Below are 23,410 nucleotides of genomic sequence, written 5' to 3'. Positions count from 1 at the left end.
TTCTGTGTGATCTCCTTCTGTACCCTACTCCTCTGTCCTGCAGCTGCCCCATTCTCCAACTCAGTCCTTATGCCCCCATTCTGTGTGATCTCCTTCTGTACCCTACTCCTCTGTCCTGCCCCATTCTCCAGCTCAGTCCTGATGCCCTCATCTGTGTGATCTCCTTCTGTACCCTGCTCCTCTGTCCTGCCCCATTCTCCAGCTCAGTCCTGATGTCCCCCATTCTGTGTGATCTCCTTCTGTACCCTACTCCCCTGTCCAACCCCATTCTCCAGCTCAGTCCTGATGTCCCCATTCTGTGTGATCTCCTTCTGTACCCTACTCCTCTGTCCTGCCACTGCCCCATTCTCCAGCTCAGTCCTGATGCCCCCATTCTGTGTGATCTCCTTCTGTACCCTACTCCTCTGTCCTGCCCCATTCTCCAGCTCAGTCCTGATGCCCCCATTCTGTGTGATCTCCTTCTGTACCCTACTCCTCTGTCCTGCCCCATTCTCCAGCTCAGTCCTGATGTCCCCATTCTGTGTGATCTCCTTCTGTCCTCAACTCCTCTGTCCTGCCCCATTCTCCAGCTCAGACCTGATGTCCCCATTCTGTGTGATCTCCTTCTGTACCCTACTACTCTGTCTTGCCGCTGCCCCATTTTCCAGCTCAGTCCTGATGTCCCCATTCTGTGTGATCTCCTTCTGTACCCTACTCCTCTGTCCTGCCGCTGCCCCATTCTCCAGCTCAGTCCTGATGCCCCCATTCTGTGTGATCTCCTTCTGTACCCTACTCCTCTGTCCTGCCGCTGCCCCATTCTCCAGCTCAGTCCTGATGTCCCCATTCTGTGTGATCTCCTTCTGTACCCTACTCCTCTGTCCTGCAGCTGCCCCATTCTCCAACTCAGTCCTTATGCCCCCATTCTGTGTTATCTCCTTCTTTACCCTACTCCTCTGTCCTGCCCCATTCTCCAGCTCAGTCCTGATGCCCCCATCTGTGTGATCTCCTTCTGTACCCTGCTCCTCTGTCCTGCCCCATTCTCCAGCTCAGTCCTGATGTCCCCCATTCTGTGTGATCTCCTTCTGTACCCTACTCCCCTGTCCAACCCCATTCTCCAGCTCAGTCCTGATGTCCCCATTCTGTGTGATCTCCTTCTGTACCCTACTCCTCTGTCCTGTCACTGCCCCATTCTCCAGCTCAGTCCTGATGCCCCCATTCTGTGTGATCTCCTTCTGTACCCTACTCCTCTGTCCTGCCCCATTCTCCAGCTCAGTCCTGATGCCCCCATTCTGTGATCTCCTTCTGTACCCTACTCCTATGTCCTTCCCCATTCTCCAACTCAGTCCTGATGCCCCCATTCTGTGTGATTTCCTTCTGTACCCTACTCCCCTGTCCTGCCCCATTCTCTAGCTCAGTCCTGATGCCCCCATTCTGTGTGAGCTCCATCTGTGCCCTACTCCTCTGTCCTGCCCCATTCTCCAGCTCAGTCCTGATGTCCCCATTCTGTGTGATCTCCTTCTGTACCCTACTCCTCTGTCCTGCCCCATTCTCCAGCTCAGTCCTGATGCCCCCATTCTGTGTGATCTCCTTATGTACCCAACTCCTCTACCCTGCCGCTGCCCCATTCTCCAGCTCAGTCCTGATGCCCCCATTCTGTGTGATCTCCTTCTGTACCCTACTCCTCTGTCCTGCCGCTGCCCCATTCTCCAGCTCAGTCCTGATGCCCCCATTCTGTGTGATCTCCTTCTGTACCCTACTCCTCTGTCCTGCCGCTGCCCCATTCTCCAACTCAGTCCTTATGCCCCCATTCTGTGTGATCTCCTTCTGTACCCTACTCCTCTGTCCTGCCCCATTCTCCAGCTCAGTCCTGATGACCCCATTCTGTGTGATCTCCTTCTGTACCCTACTCCTCTGTCCTGCCACTGCCCCATTCTCCAGCTCAGTCCTGATGTCCCCATTCTGTGTGATCTCCTTCTGTACCCTACTCCTCTGTCCTGCCCCATTCTCCAGCTCAGTCCTGATGCCCCATTCTGTGTGATCTCCTTCTGTACCCTACTCCTCTGTCCTACCCCATTCTCCAGCTCAGTCCTGATGCCCCATTCTGTGTGATCTCCTTCTGTACCCTACTCCTCTGTCCTGCCGCTGCCCCATTCTCCAACTCAGTCCTGATGCCCCATTCTGTGTGATCTCCTTCTGTACCCTTCTCCTCTGTCCTACCCCATTCTCCAGCTCAGTCCTGATGCCCCATTCTGTGTGATCTCCTTCTGTACCCTTCTCCTCTGTCCTGGCCCATTCTCCAGCTCAGTCCTGATGTCCCCCATTCTGTGTGATCTCCTTCTGTACCCTACTCCCCTGTCCAACCCCATTCTCCAGCTCAGTCCTGATGTCCCCATTCTGTGTGATCTCCTTCTGTACCCTACTCCTCTGTCCTGCCACTGCCCCATTCTCCAGCTCAGTCCTGATGTCCCCATTCTGTGTGATCTCCTTCTGTACCCTACTCCTCTGTCCTGCCCCATTCTCCAGCTCAGTCCTGATGCCCCCATTCTGTGTGATTTCCTTCTGTACCCTACTCCCCTGTCCTGCCCCATTCTCTAGCTCAGTCCTGATGCCCCCATTCTGTGTGAGCTCCATCTGTGCCCTACTCCTCTGTCCTGCCCCATTCTCCAGCTCAGTCCTGATGCCCCCATTCTGTGTGATCTCCTTCTGTACCCTACTCCTCTGTCCTGCCGCTGCCCCATTCTCCAGCTCAGTCCTGATTCCTCCATTCTGTGTGATCTACTTCTGTGCCTTACTCCTCTGTCCTGCCCCATTCTCCAGCTCAGTCCTGATGCCCTCCTTCTGTACCCTACTCCTCTTTCCTGCCGCTGCCCCATTCTCCAGCTCAGTCCTGATGCCCCCATTCTGTGTGATCTCCTTCTGTACCCTACTCCTCTGTCCTGCCACTGCCCCATTCTCCAGCTCAGTCCTAATTCCTCCATTCTGTGTGATCTCCTTCTGTACCCTACTCCTCTGTCCTGCCCCATTCTCCAGCTCAGTCCTGATGTCCCCATTCTGTGTGATCTCCTTCTGTACCCTACTCCTCTGTCTCCTGCCGCTACCCCATTCTCCAGCTTAGTCCTGATGTCCCCATTCTGTGTGATCTCCTTCTGTACCCTACTCCTCTGTCCTGCCGCTGCCCCATTTTCCAGCTCAGTCCTGATGTCCCCATTCTGTGTGATTTCCTTCTGTAACCTACTCCTCTGTCCTGCCCCATTCTCCAGCTCAGTCCTGATGCCCCCATTCTGTGTGATCTCCTTCTGTACCCTACTCCTCTGTCCTGCCGCTGCCCCATTCTCCAGCTCAGTCTTGATGTCCCCATTCTGTGTGATCTCCTTCTGTACCCTACTCCTCTGTCCTGCAGCTGTCCCATTCTCCAACTCAGTCCTTATGCCCCCATTCTGTGTGATCTCCTTCTGTACCCTACTCCTCTGTCCTGCCCCATTCTCCAGCTCAGTCCTGATGCCCCCATCTGTGTGATCTCCTTCTGTACCCTGCTCCTCTGTCCTGCCCCATTCTCCAGCTCAGTCCTGATGTCCCCCATTCTGTGTGATCTCCTTCTGTACCCTACTCCCCTGTCCAACCCCATTCTCCAGCTCAGTCCTGATGTCCCCATTCTGTGTGATCTCCTTCTGTACCCTACTCCTCTGTCCTGCCACTGCCCCATTCTCCAGCTCAGTCCTGATGCACCCATTCTGTGTGATCTCCTTCTGTACCCTACTCCTCTGTCCTGCCCCATTCTCCAGCTCAGTCCTGATGCCCCCATTCTGTGTGATCTCCTTCTGTACCCTACTCCTCTGTCCTGCCGCTGCCCCATTCTCCAGCTCAGTCCTGATGTCCCCATTCTGTGTGATCTCCTTCTGTACCCTACTCCTGTCCTGCCCAATTCTCCAGCTCAGTCCTGATGCCCCCATTCTGTGTGATCTCCTTCTGTACCCTACTCCTCTGTCCTTCCCCATTCTCCAGCTCAGTCCTGATGCCCCCATTCTGTGTGATCTCCTTATGTACCCAACTCCTCTACCCTGCCGCTGCCCCATTCTCCAGCTCAGTCCTGATGCCCCCATTCTGTGTGATCTCCTTCTGTACCCTACTCCTCTGTCCTGCCGCTGCCCCATTCTCCAGCTCAGTCCTGATGCCCCCATTCTGTGTGATCTCCTTCTGTACCCTACTCCTCTGTCCTGCCGCTGCCCCATTCTCCAACTCAGTCCTTATGCCCCCATTCTGTGTGATCTCCTTCTGTACCCTACTCCTCTGTCCTGCCCCATTCTCCAGCTCAGTCCTGATGCCCCCATTCTGTGTGATCTCCTTCTGTACCCTACTCCTCTGTCCTGCCACTGCCCCATTCTCCAGCTCAGTCCTGATGTCCCCATTCTGTGTGATCTCCTTCTGTACCCTACTCCTCTGTCCTGCCCAATTCTCCAGCTCAGTCCTGATGCCCCCATTCTGTGTGATCTCCTTCTGTACCCTACTCCTCTGTCCTGCTACTGCCCCATTCTCCAGCTCAGTCCTGATGCCCCATTCTGTGTGATCTCCTTCTGTACCCTACTCCTCTGTCCTGCCGCTGCCCCATTCTCCAGCTCAGTCCTGATGCCCCCATTCTGTGTGATCTCCTTCTGTACCCTTCTCCTCTGTCCTGCCCCATTCTCCAGCTCAGTCCTGATGTCCCCCATTCTGTGTGATCTCCTTCTGTACCCTACTCCCCTGTCCAACCCCATTCTCCAGCTCAGTCCTGATGTCCCCATTCTGTGTGATCTCCTTCTGTACCCTACTCCTCTGTCCTGCCACTGCCCCATTCTCCAGCTCAGTCCTGATGTCCCCATTCTGTGTGATCTCCTTCTGTACCCTACTCCTCTGTCCTGCCCCATTCTCCAGCTCAGTCCTGATGTCCCCATTCTGTGTGATCTCCTTCTGTATCCTACTCCTCTGTGCTGCCTCTTCCCCATTCCCCAGCTCAGTCCTGATGCCCCCATTCTGTGTGATCTCCTTCTGTACCCTACTCCTCTGTCCTGCCCCATTCTCCAGCTCAGTCCCGATGTCCCCATTCTGTGTGATCTCCTTCTGTACCCTACTCCTCTGTCCTGCCGCTGCCCCATTCTCCAGCTCAGTCCTGATGTCCCCATTCTGTGTGATCTCCTTCTGTACCCTACTCCTCTGTCCTGCCGCTGCCCCATTCTCCAGCTCAGTCCTGATGCCCCCATTCTGTGTGATCTCCTTCTGTACCCTTCTCCTCTGTCCTGCCCCATTCTCCAGCTCAGTCCTGATGTCCCCCATTCTGTGTGATCTCCTTCTGTACCCTACTCCTCTGTCCTGCCCCATTCTCCAGCTCAGTCCTGATGTCCCCATTCTGTGTGATCTCCTTCTGTACCCTACTCCTCTGTCCTGCCGCTGCCCCATTCTCCAGCTCAGTCCTGATGTCCCCATTCTGTGTGATCTCCTTCTGTACCCTACTCCTCTGTCCTGCCACTGCCCCATTCTCCAGCTCAGTCCTGATGTCCCCATTCTGTGTGATCTCCTTCTGTACCCTACTCCTCTGTCCTGCCTCTTCCTCATTCCCCAGCTCAGTCCTGATGCCCCCATTCTGTGTGATCTCCTTCTGTACCCTACTCATCTGTCCTGCCCCATTCTCCAGCTCAGTCCTGATGTCCCCATTCTGTGTGATCTCCTTCTGTACCCTACTCCTCTGTCCTGCCCCATTCTCCAGCTCAGTCCTGATGCTCCCATTCTGTGTGGTCTTTTTCTGTACCCTGCTGCTGCCTCATTGTCCAGTTTCCTTACATTTAGCATCTTAGTCACATCACAGTTGTGTCCTCATGCCCCAGGCACCCATACACCACGTGGCACGAGATGCACGGTGGCACCACTAGAGTAGTGCGCCCTGTTTTCTTACAGTTAGCATCTTAGTCACATCGCAGGTGCAGAGAAAAGCCTCTGATTGCACTACAGACACTGGGCTCTGACTTGGTGTCGCACACGTACAGTCACAGATGACGCACAACAGAACATGTGATATACACTGCCGGCACTGCGTTGTGGGGCTTTGTGTACAGGTTCAGCCTCAGTCCCACACTGATGTACAAATGTCGCACACACCAGAGATCAGTGTACACTAGCAATGTCGTTCTTCCACCTCTGTCTGTTTTACTTATACAAATAAGATGCACATTTTGGGTGAGAAAGATGCTCTGTGCTGCTGTGAGCCACGGGGCCTGGCACGCAGAGAGGGGCTATTTGGTGCTGCTGCAGTAATTAAGGATATATCTGTGGAAATGCTCCACGGTGTAACAAGATCTCTCTTTCCATGCGTGTATTGTATTCCCAGCGCACGGACACCCGAGAAGGAATCGCTCTGATGGATTATCCCCATTTTGTTTTTCAGAATTGAAAATAGAAGATGACATCACAAGAAGTTCTCCAGGAGAAAACCACATTCCTCTAACTATACATTCAGTACATCACAGTGCAGATACATCGCCCGCTCCCTCCGATAGTGAGGAATGTTCTACTGATGGCACCGATAGTGAGGAATGTTCCACTGATGACACCAATAGTGAGGAATGTTCCACTGATGCCACCGATAATGAGGAATGTTTCACTGATGGCACCGATAATGAGGAATGTTCCACTGATGACTCCGATGTTGGTACACCTAGTACATCTCGCAAAGTATTTGCCTGTTGTGAATGTGATAAGTGTTTTCCATGTAAGTCAAAGTTAGTTGCACATCAGAGAACTCACACAGGTGAGAGGCCGTTTCCATGCTCTGAGTGTGGGAAATGTTTTAAAGTAAAGTCTTATCTTATAACACATCAGAGAGTTCACACAGGGGAGAAGCCATTTATGTGTTCTGTGTGTGGGAAATGTTATAAAATGAAAGCGCATCTTAATGTGCATCATAGAACCCACACAGGGGAGATGATGTTTCCATGTTCCGAGTGCGAGAAATGTTTTACACATAAATCAGCTCTTGTCCTACATCAGAGAACTCACACAGGTGAGAAGCCATTTTCATGTTCCGAGTGCGAGAAATGTTTTGCTTTGAAAAGGGATCTTGTTAAACATCAGAGAACTCACACAGGTGAGAAGCCATTTCCATGTTCTGAGTGTGGGAAATGTTTTGCACAAAAAAAAAGATCTTGGGAGGCATCAGAGAACTCACACAGGGGAGAAGCCGTATGCATGTTCTGAGTGTGGGAAATGTTATACACAGAGAGCACATCTTGTCCTACATCAGAGAACTCACACAGGGGAGAGGCCGTTTCCATGCTCTGAGTGTGGGAAATTTTTTAAAGTAAAGTCTCATCTTATTGTGCATCAGAGAACTCACACAGGTGAGAGGCCGTTTCCATGCTCTGAGTGTGGGAAATGTTTTAAAGTAAAGTCTTATCTTATAACACATCAGAGAGTTCACACAGGGGAGAAGCCATTTATGTGTTCTGTTTGTGGGAAATGTTATAAAATGAAAACGCATCTTAATGTGCATCATAGAACCCACACAGGGGAGATGATGTTTCCATGTTCCGAGTGCGAGAAATGTTTTACACATAAATCAGCTCTTGTTACACATCAGAGAACTCACACAGGGGAGAAGCCGTTTTCATGTTCCGAGTGCGAGAAATGTTTTACACATAAATCAGCTCTTGTTGCACATCAGAGAACCCACACAGGGGAGATGATGTTTCCATGTTCTGAGTGCGAGAAATGTTTTCCACATAAATCAGCTCTTGTCCTACATCAGAGAACTCACACAGGTGAGAAGCCATTTTCATGTTCCGAGTGCGAGAAATGTTTTGCGTTGAAAGATGATCTTGTTAAACATCAGAGAACTCACACAGGGGAGAAGCCATTTCCATGTTCTGAGTGTGGGAAATATTTTGCACAAAAAAAAGATCTTGAGAGGCATCAGAGAATTCACACAGGGGAGAAGCCGTATGCATGTTCTGAGTGTGGGAAATGTTATACACGGAGAGAACATCTTGTCCTACATCAGAGAACTCACACAGGGGAGAAGCCCTATGCATGTTCCGAGTGTGAGAAATGTTTTCCACATAAATCACATCTTGTTGCACATCAGAGAACTCACACAGGGGAGAAGCCCTATGCATGTTCTGAGTGTGAGAAATTTTTTGCACGTAAATCACATCTTGTTGCACATCAGAGACATCACACAGGGGAGAAGCCATTTCCATGTTCCGAGTGCGAGAAATGTTTTGCCCTGAAAGGAGGTCTTGTTAAACATCAGAGAACTCACACGGGGGAGAAGCCATTTCCATGTTCTGAGTGCGAGAAATGTTTTGCAGCGAAAGGAGACCTTGTTAAACATCAGAGAACTCACACAGGGGAGAAGTTTTTATGCTCTGAATGTGGGAAATCTTTTACACAAAAACAAACGCTTTGTGCTCATCAGAGAACTCACACAGGGGAGAAGCCGTATGCATGTTCTGAGTGTGGGAAATGTTTTAGAAATAAACATCATCTGGTTAAACATCAGAAAATCCACACACAGGTGTAAAGTAATACCCGTGAGATAAGGGAAATGATACAGGCTGGTTACATTACTCTGACAATAAAAAGGAGAAATGTTGGTATAAATAAGATGTATTCACTTATACCAAATTGTCTGGCGCTGTTTGATCTTAAATATTCATTAAGAGAACTCACACAGGTGAGAAGCCGTTTTCATGTTCCGAGTGCGAGAAATGTTTTACACATAAATCAGCTCTTTTTGCACATCAGAGAACCCACACAGGGGAGATGATGTTTCCATGTTCTGAGTGCGAGAAATGTTTTCCACATAAATCAGCTCTTGTCCTACATCAGAGAACTCACACAGGTGAGAAGCCATTTTCATGTTCCGAGTGCGAGAAATGTTTTGCGTTGAAAGATGATCTTGTTAAACATCAGAGAACTCACACAGGGGAGAAGCCATTTCCATGTTCTGAGTGTGGGAAATATTTTGCACAAAAAAAAGATCCTGAGAGGCATCAGAGAATTCACACAGGGGAGAAGCTGTATGCATGTTCTGAGTGTGGGAAATGTTATACACAGAGAGCACATCTTGTCCTACATCAGAGAACTCACACAGGGGAGAAGCCCTATGCATGTTCCGAGTGTGAGAAATGTTTTCCACATAAATCAGCTCTTGTTGCACATCAGAGAACTCACACAGGGGTGAAGCTGTTTCCATGTTCTGAGTGTGAGAAATTTTTTGCACGTAAATCACATCTTGTTGCACATCAGAGACATCACACAGGGGAGAAGCCATTTCCATGTTCTGAGTGCGAGAAATGTTTTGCAGCGAAAGGAAACCTTGTTAAACATCAGAGAACTCACACAGGGGAGAAGTTTTTATGCTCTGAATGTGGGAAATCTTTTACACAAAAACAAATGCTTTGTGCTCATCAGAGAACTCACACAGGGGAGAAGCTGTATGCATGTTCTGAGTGTGGGAAATGTTTTAGAAATAAACATCATCTGGATAGACACCAGAAAATCCACACACAGGTGTAATGTAATACCCGTGAGATGAGGGAAATGATACAGGCTGGTTACATTACTCTGACAATAAAAGGAGAAATGTTGGTATAAATAAGATGTATTCACTTATACCAAATTGTCAGGCGCTGTTTGATCTTAAATATTCATATTATATAACCCCTTGGGTGGTGGGTTTTGCTGGGGCAGGACAAACCGACCAGGGCAGGACAAACCGACCACGTGAAGTTGGAAACTCCCTCCTCACCTCTGCTCCGGCGTTAGTACGCCGGAGCTTCCCTGCAGCCACTGTCCAGTATCCCCGCTGCCTTTGCCGGCGCCTGTCACATTTAGCAGTGACGTCGGCGGCAGGCTGGGGGATGATCGCGGCGGCTTGGGAGGACTCGGGTTCCTGAGCACTCCCGAGCCTGCCCCCGACATCACTGTAAAATGAGTGACGGCGGGTCAGGGCAGGGAGCTCCGGCGCACCGATCGCCGGAGCAAAGGGGGGGACTCCAGAGGTGCTGCGCCAGTGGTGCACACCTGGACACCACTGGCGCACATGTTAGTGTGCCTATTCTATGTTAGTGGTATGCCCGGAAATTTTCCGGGATAGCCCGCTGTGGCAGCGCAGCTGAGCCCGGAAAATTTCCGGGCATACCACTCAAGGGGTTAATATCCGTCTCTATAGGATTTTTCGTGTCAGTGCATACACGAGTAGTCTAAGGGGGACATTTACTAAGATGTGTATTCTGCTTCATATGTGGTGTTGCTATGGGCAACCAATCAGAATCTACTTCCTGCCTGTCAGTGTCACGATCTCGCTGCAGGGTCCTCCTCAGCGTTTGGCTCAGGTGTCCCTTTGATAGTCAGATATGAGCTGTCCCGGGGAAACAGGAGGCTGAAATCTCAGTGTTTGAGTGTTGGCTTCTTTATCCGGGGTTAGTTGTAGATTCAGAGACAGTTGCTGGCAATTGTAGTGCACCAGGGAAGCCCGCATTGGGTGAATCACCACCTGGCATTTTACACCACAATTTTCCCATAGGAATCAATGTTAAATGGTCCCTGAGACCCGATTTCACATTAGGGGCAATGTTAAATGGCCCCCCCATTAGGTGTATTAGGCTAAATGCCCCCTCATTGTTAATGCCACCCCACCATCAACGCCAACCCAAAGCATGGCGAGCCCAGCAAGGGGACGTGGATTACTTAACATGTATTTTGCGTCCCCTCGCCACACTATATAAAATCAATTCCACGCCGACGTGGATAGTGGGGGTATGAAAAGATCGGAGGACGCGTACCGCTGCGCTCACCATGCTTCGGGTTGGCGTTGATGGTGGTGGGGGGGGGGACTGGGGGGCATTTTACATTGACCCTAATGGTCTCAGGGACCATTTAACATTGATTCCTATGGAAAAATCGCATCGCATGATTTTTCAGACCCAATGAAAAAATCGGGCGATCAGATAATACACAGGTACCCAAATATAACCCCCGAAGTCTCCAGGAGTGTCTATCACACCACTTTGCTGACACCCAGGCAAATGTGAGGGTGAGAACTATTGCTGCCCATAAACAGGATGTGCTGCACATCATTTCTATTCAATTGCAGGAGCGATCGTTTTTAACCACATGCGATCGTGGGTGGGGGGCGGAGAGAACGCTTTCAGTGGCTTGGGGCGAGGGGGCCGAAGGGACCGCTGGGGACGTGGGAGAGGGCAACATTGTATTGTAGCGGTGGTGGCAGAATTGTTTAAAACACTGGGCAGCCCTCTGATATGCTGAGACAGCTTAGCCAATCCGAGGGCTGCCCAGTGTTTTAAACAATTTTGCCACCACTGCTGACGCCCGCTAGCACTACACTACAATGCGGTCCTCTGCCAGCACCTGATGTGCCATCTCAAGATGGTATGGACATCGGGTGCTGAAAAGGGGCACTTATTACACCACAAGATGCAATCAGGTTTGATGGACATCGCACTTCGATGTTACATCGAATCCAATAGCATAAGTGTATGGGCAGCATTACTTTTGATATATGTATATATTCCCTATTTTCTTAAGGCTGTCTCATTCTGTGGTGGTGAGTGTCCCTGCAATGCCGATTCTGTATCAGGGGCCATCTGCACCAATGCACAGAAAAGCAGATGCGTTCTCTTTTCATTTTCACTCCAACTTGCTGATGACCAAATGCTCTCATTTGTGGTGATCATATTACTGCCATACCTCACTGTGTCCCCTAGTCTCCTCCCACCTTAGAGGCTAAGCCGTGATTGGCCTGGTTAGTTCCTGATTAGGAGACTACCAGGGAATACCTGGTGCTGTAATCCCTCAGACAGCAGAAGCGCAGGAACTATTCCCAGTGGAGTATTCTATACAGCCAGATCTGTTCTGTTTCTCTGCATCTCATCTGTCAGCCTTTAGGATGCTAACTGGTGCTGAGCAATATTATAAATGTATTCACTGGAACCTATGGATACTAAATATTGTATCTATTGCTGAGTACGGAATGTTCTCATTCAGTGTCATGCGTTATAACTGACATTTCCTTGCAGATGTCACTGATCATATTATATCTTAGCCACCTATTGTAGTGACTCACATCTTATTACCGGTGGTGACAGTTATATAGGAGATAATCCGTAGTGTAACCATTGTATGTGATCACAAAGACCTTTACTATCATTATAAGGATTTCTGCATTTATATGTATTGATTATGTCTTTCATGTTTGTCTTTATTGCTAAATATATGTCGCTATTTTAAACTATCTTCTGAATAAAAGTTATATTTAATTAATTCACCGATCATTTTATCTATATCTTTATAAAGTGTGTCCCAAAAACCCTGTTGTTCTTCTTTGGTTTTCGACGACTGACTGTTGTTTTCAGTTATTGCACTGAACCTACCTTGGGAGCGCCGCCAACCAGATACCACATGGGATTACCGGTAATGTGGTTTTGATGTTGGTAAAATTTGATTATTTACTTATGTTATACTTCAGTGCCTGTGCGAATCCTCCCCCACAGTGTGTATGGTTGCAGACCCGTCAGGTTGTTTTAAAAAGTGATGTGGGTCTTTAGAGCCTGTATGAGAGGTAAAGAATTCCAGAGGTAGGGGGCAGCATGTGATAAGTCTTGGAGTTAGGAGTGGGAGGAAGTAATCCTTAGGCAGTAGAGGTGGCGTGCATTATCAGAGCGAAGAGGGCGGGCAGGAGTGTAAAGGGCGATGAGGTCAGAGATGTGAATGGGTGAGTAAGTGTTGGAAGCTTAAATTGGATTCTGAAAGGGAAGGGAAGCCAGTGAAAGAAACTATGATATTCTTGTAACCTTTCTTATTTCTGTAACAATGAGATTTGAAGTTTGGACCTGGATTAAAAATCTAAATCTTAGTTCTGGTTTTCTGCGTTTTCCAACCCAAGACCGAGAGCATGTTACCATTTTCTTTATGTATTAATAAATTTGTGTGCATGTAAGAGTCAGTGCTTGCCCTGGGCATTGGCATACACACGGTACTCTGGCTGGTGGCAGTAACTGATTTGATTTAGCACATGCGCTGAGGTAGTCAGTAAGGTGTCACCGGCAGTGATATTTTGCCACGCCTAAAATAGTAGAATTTATCACCCTTTCAGACCTGACCTCTGACAGACTGATTAGAAGAGAATTACAACTAATTGAACTTCAAAAATAAAAAATTCCTTGGGGACAGATTCAATATACCACCCAGAGACAAGAAGAAACCAATTAAGACTTTAGAGAAAAAAACATTGACGAGCAGTTCAGTATACAAAAGACCCAACCTAGCATACCAGCAGTATATGACATCACTGCATACCAGCTGTATATGACATCACTACATACCAGCTGTATATGACATCACTACATACCAAAGCAAGACAAGAAACAGAGACCCCAGCAGAAAACAATATTCTAGCTGATGAGACAACGAATACATCGCTATCTGAACAATCGTTTTCAATACATGAAGTAGAAACACCGTTAGAAGAAAACGCACATTACGACCATCTAGCTAGGATTTCACTAGAACAAGGATGGGAATCAAGCAGAACAGAGGGACATACCATCAGATTCTCAATATTAAAAACAGAATTCGCAATACATCAGGGTACATCTGAGAAAGGATCAGAACTAGAATCAAACACTGACCAAAGAACATCTAAACAACATCAGACCTCACCAAGTGAGACAACAAGCACCCAGATATGTGTCGACATAGCACCTCTTTTTTTAGCGGTGAAACACACAGCACCTCCATAAATAAAGAAAGCAACGAGTTGGAGAAATGTAACAAACACAATAAGAGGACTAGAAGAGGGTGCAGAGGAGGAGGTGGCAAGAAAGAGAGTAAGACACAGGAGGGGGAAATAGGAAAAGGAATATTCATTTTAAGCAACCATATCATGACAAAAGAACATACAAAATTACTATGTAAAGGGCTAAAGTTCACTCCTACCAATCAATGAGACAAGTTCCAGACGTACCTTGATTTACATAATTTTACAGGAAAACTCACATAACAAGAAGTTTTTTGCAAATACAACGCCAGCACCAATAAGAAACACCGATAATGGGGACCAATACAAACATACACACCAAAAACCAGCATCGACCTTCTACCCCAGCTACATGAAAGGCGCACAGATAGACCATTTCACCAAGATGGTAGAAAAAGATCTAGAAAAACTAGACATACACAATCATGACAGAAACCTAACTATTATTATTATTATTATAATTTTATTTATAAGGCGCCACAAGTGTTTCGCAGCGCCGTACAAAGGAACAATACAGGGAGACAAAACTTGGCATAACATTGAATAAATAACAAAAATACAGTACAAATAAAGAGCACCACAGTTCAATACACATTACAGCTTAAATGTAAGTAGTGAGGACCCAATCAACATACAACTAGAGGCTTGAGGCCAATGATGGAGATGAGTATGAAGATGGTCACTGAGTGTTGGAGTAAAGGAGAGCTGTGAGTGAAATGTGAAGAGAAGTGGGCTTTGACAACAGGAGGGAAGAGGGCCCTACTCGGAGGAGCTTACAATCTAGTAGGAAGGGGAGACAGACAGATTACAAGAGGTGCAAGCGAGGGGGTGGTGGTTAGATAGCAGGATGTAAACAGGCAAGGGGTCGGAGAACCAGCTGGTTTATGCAGTGGAAGGGTACGCTTTGATGAATAGGTGAGTTTTCAGTGCCCGTTTGAAGCTTTGCAAGGTCGGGGAGAGTCTAATGGAGCGAGGGAGTGCGTTCCACTGAAGGGGTGCAGCACGGGCAAAGTCCTGTACTCTAGCATGGGAAGCAGTGATCAGGGTGGAGGAGAGACGACAGTCGTCAGCTGACCGTAGAGGGCGGGAGGGTGTATGAATGAATAATAACTAGAAAAGAAATATCAGCATTACAGGATCTACAAAACAATCACTCAATAATAATAATAAAACCAGTTGACAAAGGGGGAGGGATTATAATTCTTAATAAAGCCGATTACCTAGAGCAGTGGTTCTCAATGCCGGTTCTCAGGACCCCCCAACAGTGCATGTTTTCCAGGTCTCCACACAGTGGGCCTTATTCTAGTTCACTTTTAGAGGCAAATTCCTTCTCAAATGGACAAAACCATGTGCACTGCAGGGGGGCAGATATAACATGTGCAGAGAGAGTTAGATTTGGGTGGGGTTTTTCTTCAAAGTGAGATCTATATTGCAGTGTAAAAATAAAGCAGTCAGTATTTCCCCTGTACAGAAACAAAATAACTCACCCAAATCTAATTCTATCTGCACCTGTTACATCTGCCCCCCTGCAGTGCACATGGTTTTGTCCTTCTGAGAAGGAATTTGCCTCTAAGAGTGAACTAGAATAAGGCCCAGAATCACAGATGAAATAATTAGCTCCACCTGTGGATCTTTTAAAATCTGTCAGTGAATAATGAGTGCACCTGCTGGGTGACATGGAAAACGTCCTTGAGGACGAGGTTGAGAACCACTGACCTAGAAGAATCACAGAGAATTCTGGGGGATACAAAAACATACTCCCGACTAAAACAAGACCCAACCATTAAATTCAAACAAGAGTTAGACAAACACTTACATGAAGGACATACAATGGGGATCCTGAAACAAAAAGTATTACAATTCATACAGACCAACCATCCAGTTATACCAGTGTTTTACTATCTCCCCAAAAATCCACAAAAATGCTGTAAAGCCTGGTAGGCCAATAAATCATCAAACCTCTCACGATACTTGGATACCTTTTTGCAGCCATATGTTCAAAAACAGAGATCATTTCTAAGAGACATCACACATATACTAGACAAACTTCAAAATACCCAATGGGACCAAGACCTCTGGCTGGCCACATCCAATGTTACATCATTATATTCAGTGATAGAACATGAGCAAGGGCTAGAAAGTATTAAATACCATCTCACACAGGATAAAGATTTAGCAACAGAACAGATACAATTTATTATCACCAGCATAGATTTCATTCTTGAACACAATTATGTCTGGTTTGAGAATCGGTTTTTCATGCAGACCACTGGGACAGCAATGGGCACGAGATTCGCCCCCAGTTACGCCAACCTCTTCATGAGTTGGTGGGAGGACCACCACATATGGGGGGAGGTGACTAGAGGCGAATCTCGTGCTACGGACAAAGTACATAGATGATGTGATCTTCATCTGGAGAGGGGATGAGCAGTCATTAAAATAATTCATTTCACACAAACAATAACAAGAACAATCTAATTTTCACAACCAAGTAAATTTCCTCGACCTAAACATTTACACAGACAAATCTTGGATTCAAACAAAAACATAATAAAAAAAAACAGTAGATGTAAACAGCTACATACTGTCAACCAGTTGGCATCACCCAAACTGGATGAATTCAGTCCCCAAAAGCCAGTTTATGAGACTAAGATGAAACTGCTCCAACATTTTATACTACATAAAACAAGGGAATGAACTGGCCAGACAATTCAAAGAAAAACAATATGAAGAAAACAAAATCAGTGAAGCCTTCCAACAAATTCACCAGACCAATAGAGAAGACCTATTGAAATACAGAGATAAAGGAGCAGATAAAGATCCAATCCTTAATGAGGTACCTTTCATCACACAATACTCCAAACAACCAGGACAATTGAGGACAATTCTAATCAAACACTGGCCAATACTATTAGAAGATAAAGTTCTGGCAGACCATCTCCCACAAATACCAAAACTTATATTCAAAAAGGCACCTGATTTAAAACAAAAGTTAATAAAAAAAACATATCCCCCAAAACCTGCCATACAAACAACAATAGCTCAGTACCCCCCTAACAAAAGGTTTCTTCTATTGTGGAAACTTTGCCGGTTGTAACAACCAAAAACAGAAGCACCAGACCCACCACAGATTTTAAATCCTTTGTCAATGACGAAACATTTAAAATAAAGCAAGAAATAACATGCGACAGCAAAGGTGTCATTCATCTCCTGAAATGTGGGTGCAACAAATAATGCGTTGGCAGAACTACCAGACAACTAAAAGAGCATATATAGGAGCACTTAAGGAACATAAAAAGAGGGTACAAGGAACACAATATCTGAAAACACTTCAAACTTCACCATGATAGTGACCCACAATCATTGAAATTTGTGGGCATAGAATTGATACATCCAAACTGGAGGGTGGAAGACTGTACACATAAAATCAACAAAGCAGAATTAAAATGAATGTAAAAACATAAAACATTTGCACCAAGAGGGCTCAACCTACACAATGAGGTTAAATCAATCATTGGCAAAAAAATAGAGCACAAAGAACAAATCTAAACAAAAGTCCATTCCTCCATCAGAAACCAGTACACAGCATAAGCATTAATAGGAGTATAGTTTGAATGTACAATAATATTATCAAATACACTTCTTAATAAAGGGATAGTTAATTTAAAATAAATTCATCGAACCACAGGCTAAATCAATCATTGGAAGTAAATAATTAATAAATAATTAATCAGACTACAGAACATCAATAGCTCACACACCCATTAAAATATCACTTTTCACAGCAGCTAATTACAACAAACATTAGGACTCTAAATACTTAACACATATACTCTCCGAGAGAAAGGTTACATTGATAACAAATGATCTAGTCATATACACAGAGGAAACAATATATCAAAGAAGCATCTTAGGTACACAAGAGATTTTTCCAGACACCGGCAGAAGCATTGACAAAGATTCCGACCTTTAGGTACTAACGGGACTGCGACTAAGGAAGACTGTTAGGTCCTAGTGTAAATAGGGTAGACTGTTAGGTGCTGACAGGGGCACATTCAAGGGGAATGTCATGTCCAATTGAACAAAAAAGAGGGATACTTTGGAAAAAACATATATAAAAACTAATCGCACTGCTAACACAAAAGGATAAAATGGAGGATAAAATGTACAATAATGACAGCAATGCCTAAAACCAAACAGATCTGATATTCTAGAGATACGCAGACAAAATAAATAAAAAAACAATGAAAAGTACACCACTGGAGCCAATCAGAAGGCATTGATGACAGACACTCTGACCGACCAATACGAAATGATTACCAGAACCATCCAGAGAACGGAGAAGGTTTTAAACACACAGACTTTTCCAAAGCACAAACTTCCTTGAAGGCTTACAAGCTGAAACGCGTTGGAGACAGACGAAGATGGGAACGATCCAACCTGCACCCATACGGTGACAGCCGGTAGCACTCTTCTCGCAGCTGAATGGGAGCCAGATGGACTGCAAGGAAAGGGTAAGTAGGAGGCTGCAAGTGACGAGCGAGGCAGGAGGGATCTCGGTCTGAATAAGCTAGGCAGTGTCCACGGCAATGCTGTTGACCGGAACATCACACTCTGCTATTTGAAGTCCCTGAAGCCGCCAGATATCAGCGGCGGTCGGTGCATGGAGTGTACACATGTGCAACAACTTCACCATCTGGGGCTATCAGTTGAGACGCCAACACCCCTAAGCTGCACCAGTCCCTCTCCTCTGAAAACCTGCAGCAACAAACCAGCGGGCTTTTAAAGGGGTACCCGAAGACATAATTTATCTGATAAGCGGGACGCGGCATTTAGATAACATACTTAACTTTTAAAGAAACTGTGGACAGAGACTTTCATAATAATAGTGTATTTTCAGATCTAGGTTTTATTCACCACCTTCAAATATTTAAAATTACACAAACACACACAGCCATGTCTGTATGTGTGTGTGTATTTTTAAGTTTGTATTTTTTTTTTCCATACAAAGAAAAAGAAAGTAAATGAAATTACAAACAACGAAGTACATAGTATAATACATTTACATCATTTAGTACATTTCTCCAACAATGGTAATAATTCAATGGAGATAAGCATCAAAAGACCATAGCAGACCTCTCAATTTATGGATATTCTCCCTTAGTAATTTGGTTTCTGTGTAAACCAGTGTGTGGGATTTCTATGTGAGTCCATTTATACCATATACCGCATAGAACTGATGAGAAAACTCTAATGCATGTGTTTCTATATATCCTATCTAACTGTGAAGGTCAAAATAACCAAAAAATGGTTCTTTTAAATTTCAACATGTAGTAGTAAGTGTATTTACTGTGTAGTGATATATATATATATGGTACTCTTTACCTATCACGGCGCCCATCGCGGGCATATTTATGTCTGGCCGCGACGCGACCGACGCGATGCCCGCGATTTCCCATTGAAAACCATGTTAAACATGGAAATCGCGTCGGTCGCGTCGCGGCCGGCCATAAATGTGCACACGATGACCGCGACGCGATGCCCACGATTTGCCATAGGAATCAATGTTAAAAGGCCCGATGGACACGATTTTCATGTTAAATGGCTCAATGGACCCGATTTCCACATAGGAATCAATGTTAAATGGGCTACAGAGCCCAAATTGGCACAATTAACCCTTAAATGTCCCCCCAAATTTTTGAACACCACCCCACGATCCACGCCAACCCGAAGCGGGGCGAGCGCAGCGAGCCCGCGAGGGACGGCGGTACGCGTCCTCCGACCTTTTCATGCCCTACTATCCACGTTGGCGTGGAGTTGAGAATAGAATAGTGTGGCGAGCGCACCGAGGCCCGAAGCGTGGCGAGCGCACGCGGATACCTTCACAGGTAAACGCGTCCCCTCGCGGACTTCACAGGTGTCCGCGTCGCCACGGACACCTGTGAAGCCCGCGAGGGGACGCGTATAACTGTGAAGGTATCCGCGTCCGCTCGCCACGCTTCGGGCCTCGGTGGCTCGCTGCGCTCGCCACACTATTCTATTCTCAACTCCACGCCGACGTGGATAGTAGGGCATGAAAAGGTCGGAGGACGCGTACTGCCGCCCCTCGCGGGCTCGCTGCGCTCGCCACGCTTCGGGTTGGCGTGGATCGTGGGGTGGCGTTAAAAAATTTGGGGGGACATTTAAGGGTTAATTGTGCCTATTTGGGCTCTGTAGCCCATTTAACATTGATTCCTATGTGGAAATCGCGGGCATTGAGGCATTTGACATAAAAATCGCGGTCAAACTGCCTTTTTAACATTGTTCCCTATGGGAAAATCGCGGTCATCGCGGGCACCCGATTTTGATGTACCCGCGATGACCGCGATTTTACCCCCGACGCCCGCGATTCTAATCGTGGGCGCCGTTCTAGGTAAAGAGTACCATATATATATATATATATATAATATATATATATATATATATATATATATATATATATATATATATATATAGACAAAAGGGTGCCCAAAACCGCGCACAACAATTGTGTTGCAGCAACTCTGAGGATCCCGTTAGGCGGGACCCAGGTGGGTTTAGAGATGAAAAAGGTAAGAGTTCAGAGTGCGTTACCAGAAATTACAATTTTTAAAATACAATATGAACCACAATTAAAAAACTTAGAAGCTATAAGTAAAGGGCTCTAATTACAGAACGGTGGGGAAATCTCCATATAAAAAGGGATCCCGCACTTTACATATGGACGATCGCTCCGTTCTCAACAGGTAATAACAAAAACAAAATGGCCCCCGTTTGGAACGCACGGCGTGCACGCCTTGCGTTCCACCACTCAATTAAGTTTTTATAGCTCAGAGAAGCAATTTCGGAATATAAGGTTATGTCCACGGCTTAAGGACATTACACCCAAAGAGCCTATTAACATTTGGTCACCCTAATATAAGTCAAAGAAGTACATTTCAGCATAAAAGAATAAGAGTGATTAAGCCCATACAGGAAGTGATGTCACTCCTAGAATCCCTATATATACCTACCAGAGCACACTGGTATCCATTCAGCTTTTGGATTCCAGTGAGCACACATCCGGTTGTCCAGACATTTGTAAGTGTTTTTTCTTATATTGTTGGCTCTTAATCACATAAGAATTACATGTATGTACATTTAAGTCAATTGAAAGCTATCCACGTTTTGCTTATTTTTAGATGGGACTATTTTGTTGCTAAGGAATTGCTTTGAGGCCTTATTCTGTTTGGGGTGGATATTAACCCCCGCATATCAGGCCCCTAAAGAATTGATTGTCGGTCCGTCCTTAATTGCGGGTACAAACACATTTCTGTAAGTAGAATAAACCAGTTGTCCTCAATATAAAGACATTTGGTTACTCTATATTTAGGAATATTCAATTTATCACTATATCTTTTCTCAGATGTTTTTTTGGTACTGTATTGTTGACACAATTCGACCAGTGTGTATGACAATTGATGTCGTACAAAGGTGTATATATAAACTTTTCAAAATAATTATCTCTTCCTTTCACTTCGGTGGGGTATTCACTTATTTAATCACGAGAATCACAATTGTCTGTAATTAACTCTAAGTATTGTCATTATATATTCAATCACGTATATCAGGATCAGTATGATCCCTTTGTAAACTAAACGTTTTCAAACGTATATATTGTATATGTTCACCACAGAACAAAATTACATTTTCACAAATTCTAAATCATAGAAATAGTAATGCATTATCCTTAATGAAATCATGTATAATATTAATCATGTTTTGCATATTATTATTGTCTCTCTCTCTCTCTCTCATCCTCCTCTCCTCTTTATACCCTTCATTACCAAAAATTGTTCCTTTTACTCTAAATGTACAAATGAATTTTTTCTTGTTTTCATTTTTATTCATGTCTGTATTGAATTTACAGTGCCATTTGGTTGTCAAAAATATTGCGTATAAGCCCCTGATGAAGTCATTCTCATGACGAAACGCCTTGGGCCTGCTTCACCAATGGAATAACAGATACTTGCTGCAATAAAAAAGCTGTTGTATTTCTGTACTTTTACGTGTTGCCTATGAGGCTTTTATATTAAAATCGGTACTTGTTTCCTAGCACGGCCACACCGATTAAGATCGGGGTGATCGTGCTGAAAAAAATCGGGTCGATCGCATCGCATGCGATTTGGTCGCATGCGATGCGATCGACACGACCGACCGATTTTTCACCCGATTTTTTCATTAAATCCAATGTAAATTGGGTCCCTGGGACCCAATTTTACATTGGATTGAATGAAAAAAATTCCCAACCCCCCCAAATTCAAGCGCGTAAACCCCACCCCACGATAGACGGCAACCCGAAGCGTGGCGAGCGCAGCGAGCCCGCGAGGGGCGGCGGTACGCGTCCTCCGACCTTTTCATGCCCTACTATCCACTAGGGCGTGGAGTGAGAATAGAATAGTGTGGCGAGCGCAGCGAGCCACCGAGCCCGAAGCGTGGCGAGCGGACGCGGATACCTTCACAGGTAAACGCGTCCCTTCGCGGGCTTCACAGCTGTCCGCGTCGCCACGGACACCTGTGAAGCCCGCGAAGGGACGCGTATAACTGTGAAGATATCCGCGTCCCCTCGCGGGGCTCGCTGCGCTCGCCACGCTTCGGGCTCGGTGGCTCGCTGCGCTCGCCACACTATTCTATTCTCACTCCACGCCCTAGTGGATAGTAGGGCATGAAAAGGTCGGAGGACGCGTACCGCCGCCCCTCGCGGGCTCGCTGCGCTCGCCACGCTTCGGGTTGGCGTGTATCGTGGGGCGACAACGGGGACATTTATAATGTGAAATGGGTCATATTGACCCATTTCACATTTTTTGACATTTTTACACCATTTCAAAGTTAAAAATTTTTTTAACATTGAATCCTATGCAAAAATCGGGTGCATCGCGTCGGGACCAATGTTAATGGTCCCGACCGACGCGATGCCCCCGATATTTTAACTTCCCGACAAGATTTCAATGTTAAAATTTTTTTTAACATTGAAGTCAATGGAAATATCGGGGGCATCGCGTCGGTCGCGTCGGGACCAATGTTAATGGTCCCGACCGACGTGATGCACCCGATTTTTGTTTCCTAGCCGGCAAAATGGACCTGATTTCAAAAGAAATCGGGTCCATCGGGGTAATCGTGTCCCTTAATTAAGGGACACGATTACTTAAGATTGTGGCCGTGCTAGGAAACAAGTACCTTAAAATCATATTGTATTTTAAAAATTGTGTAATTTCTGGTAGCGCACTCTGAACTCTTACCTTTTTCATATATATATATATATATATATATATATATATATATATATATATATATATATAGTTTCTGGCAAAACCAATATGTATAATTATTATGTGAACTAATGTGTATATTATCCAAGTGTGAAAAGAAAAAATAGGGGAGCATATTATTAATATTAATCTCTGTAAAAAATGGTATATAAAATACTTTAAAATTAAATATATTTACTATAAATTGATTACAGTAACACAAGATTCTTTTCCTTCCCCTCACCCCCCCCCCCCCCAACCCAGTCACACGCCTTTCCGCTGATCTTCATAAAACTAAAACCAACCTTATACTATATCTTTT

At 45.8% G+C, this 23,410-nt stretch overlaps 2 protein-coding genes across 2 annotated transcripts in view; both read left to right on the top strand.

Annotated features, from left to right (window-relative positions):
* The window catches only part of LOC146009988 (uncharacterized), a 121,308-nt gene extending 113,968 nt beyond the window's left edge, over positions 1–7,340 (top strand). The window contains exon 4 of the mRNA XM_083150707.1: positions 6,392–7,340. Coding sequence (XP_083006833.1) covers positions 6,392–7,200 — 809 coding nt within the window. The 3' untranslated portion in view covers positions 7,201–7,340. The remainder of the gene's footprint in view (positions 1–6,391) is intronic.
* Positions 7,300–23,410, top strand: part of LOC146007442 (uncharacterized) — a 50,393-nt gene continuing 34,282 nt past the window's right edge. Inside the window, exons 1-2 of the mRNA XM_083145791.1 lie at positions 7,300–8,518; positions 8,653–9,516. Coding sequence (XP_083001917.1) covers positions 7,442–8,518; positions 8,653–9,516 — 1,941 coding nt within the window. The 5' untranslated portion in view covers positions 7,300–7,441. The remainder of the gene's footprint in view (positions 8,519–8,652; positions 9,517–23,410) is intronic.

Source organism: Crinia signifera, chromosome 6 (assembly GCF_055691185.1).
Source record: "Crinia signifera chromosome 6, ASM5569118v1, whole genome shotgun sequence".
NCBI classification, from domain to species: Eukaryota; Metazoa; Chordata; class Amphibia; order Anura; family Myobatrachidae; genus Crinia; species Crinia signifera.
This window is presented reverse-complemented; position numbering and strand designations above follow the sequence as displayed.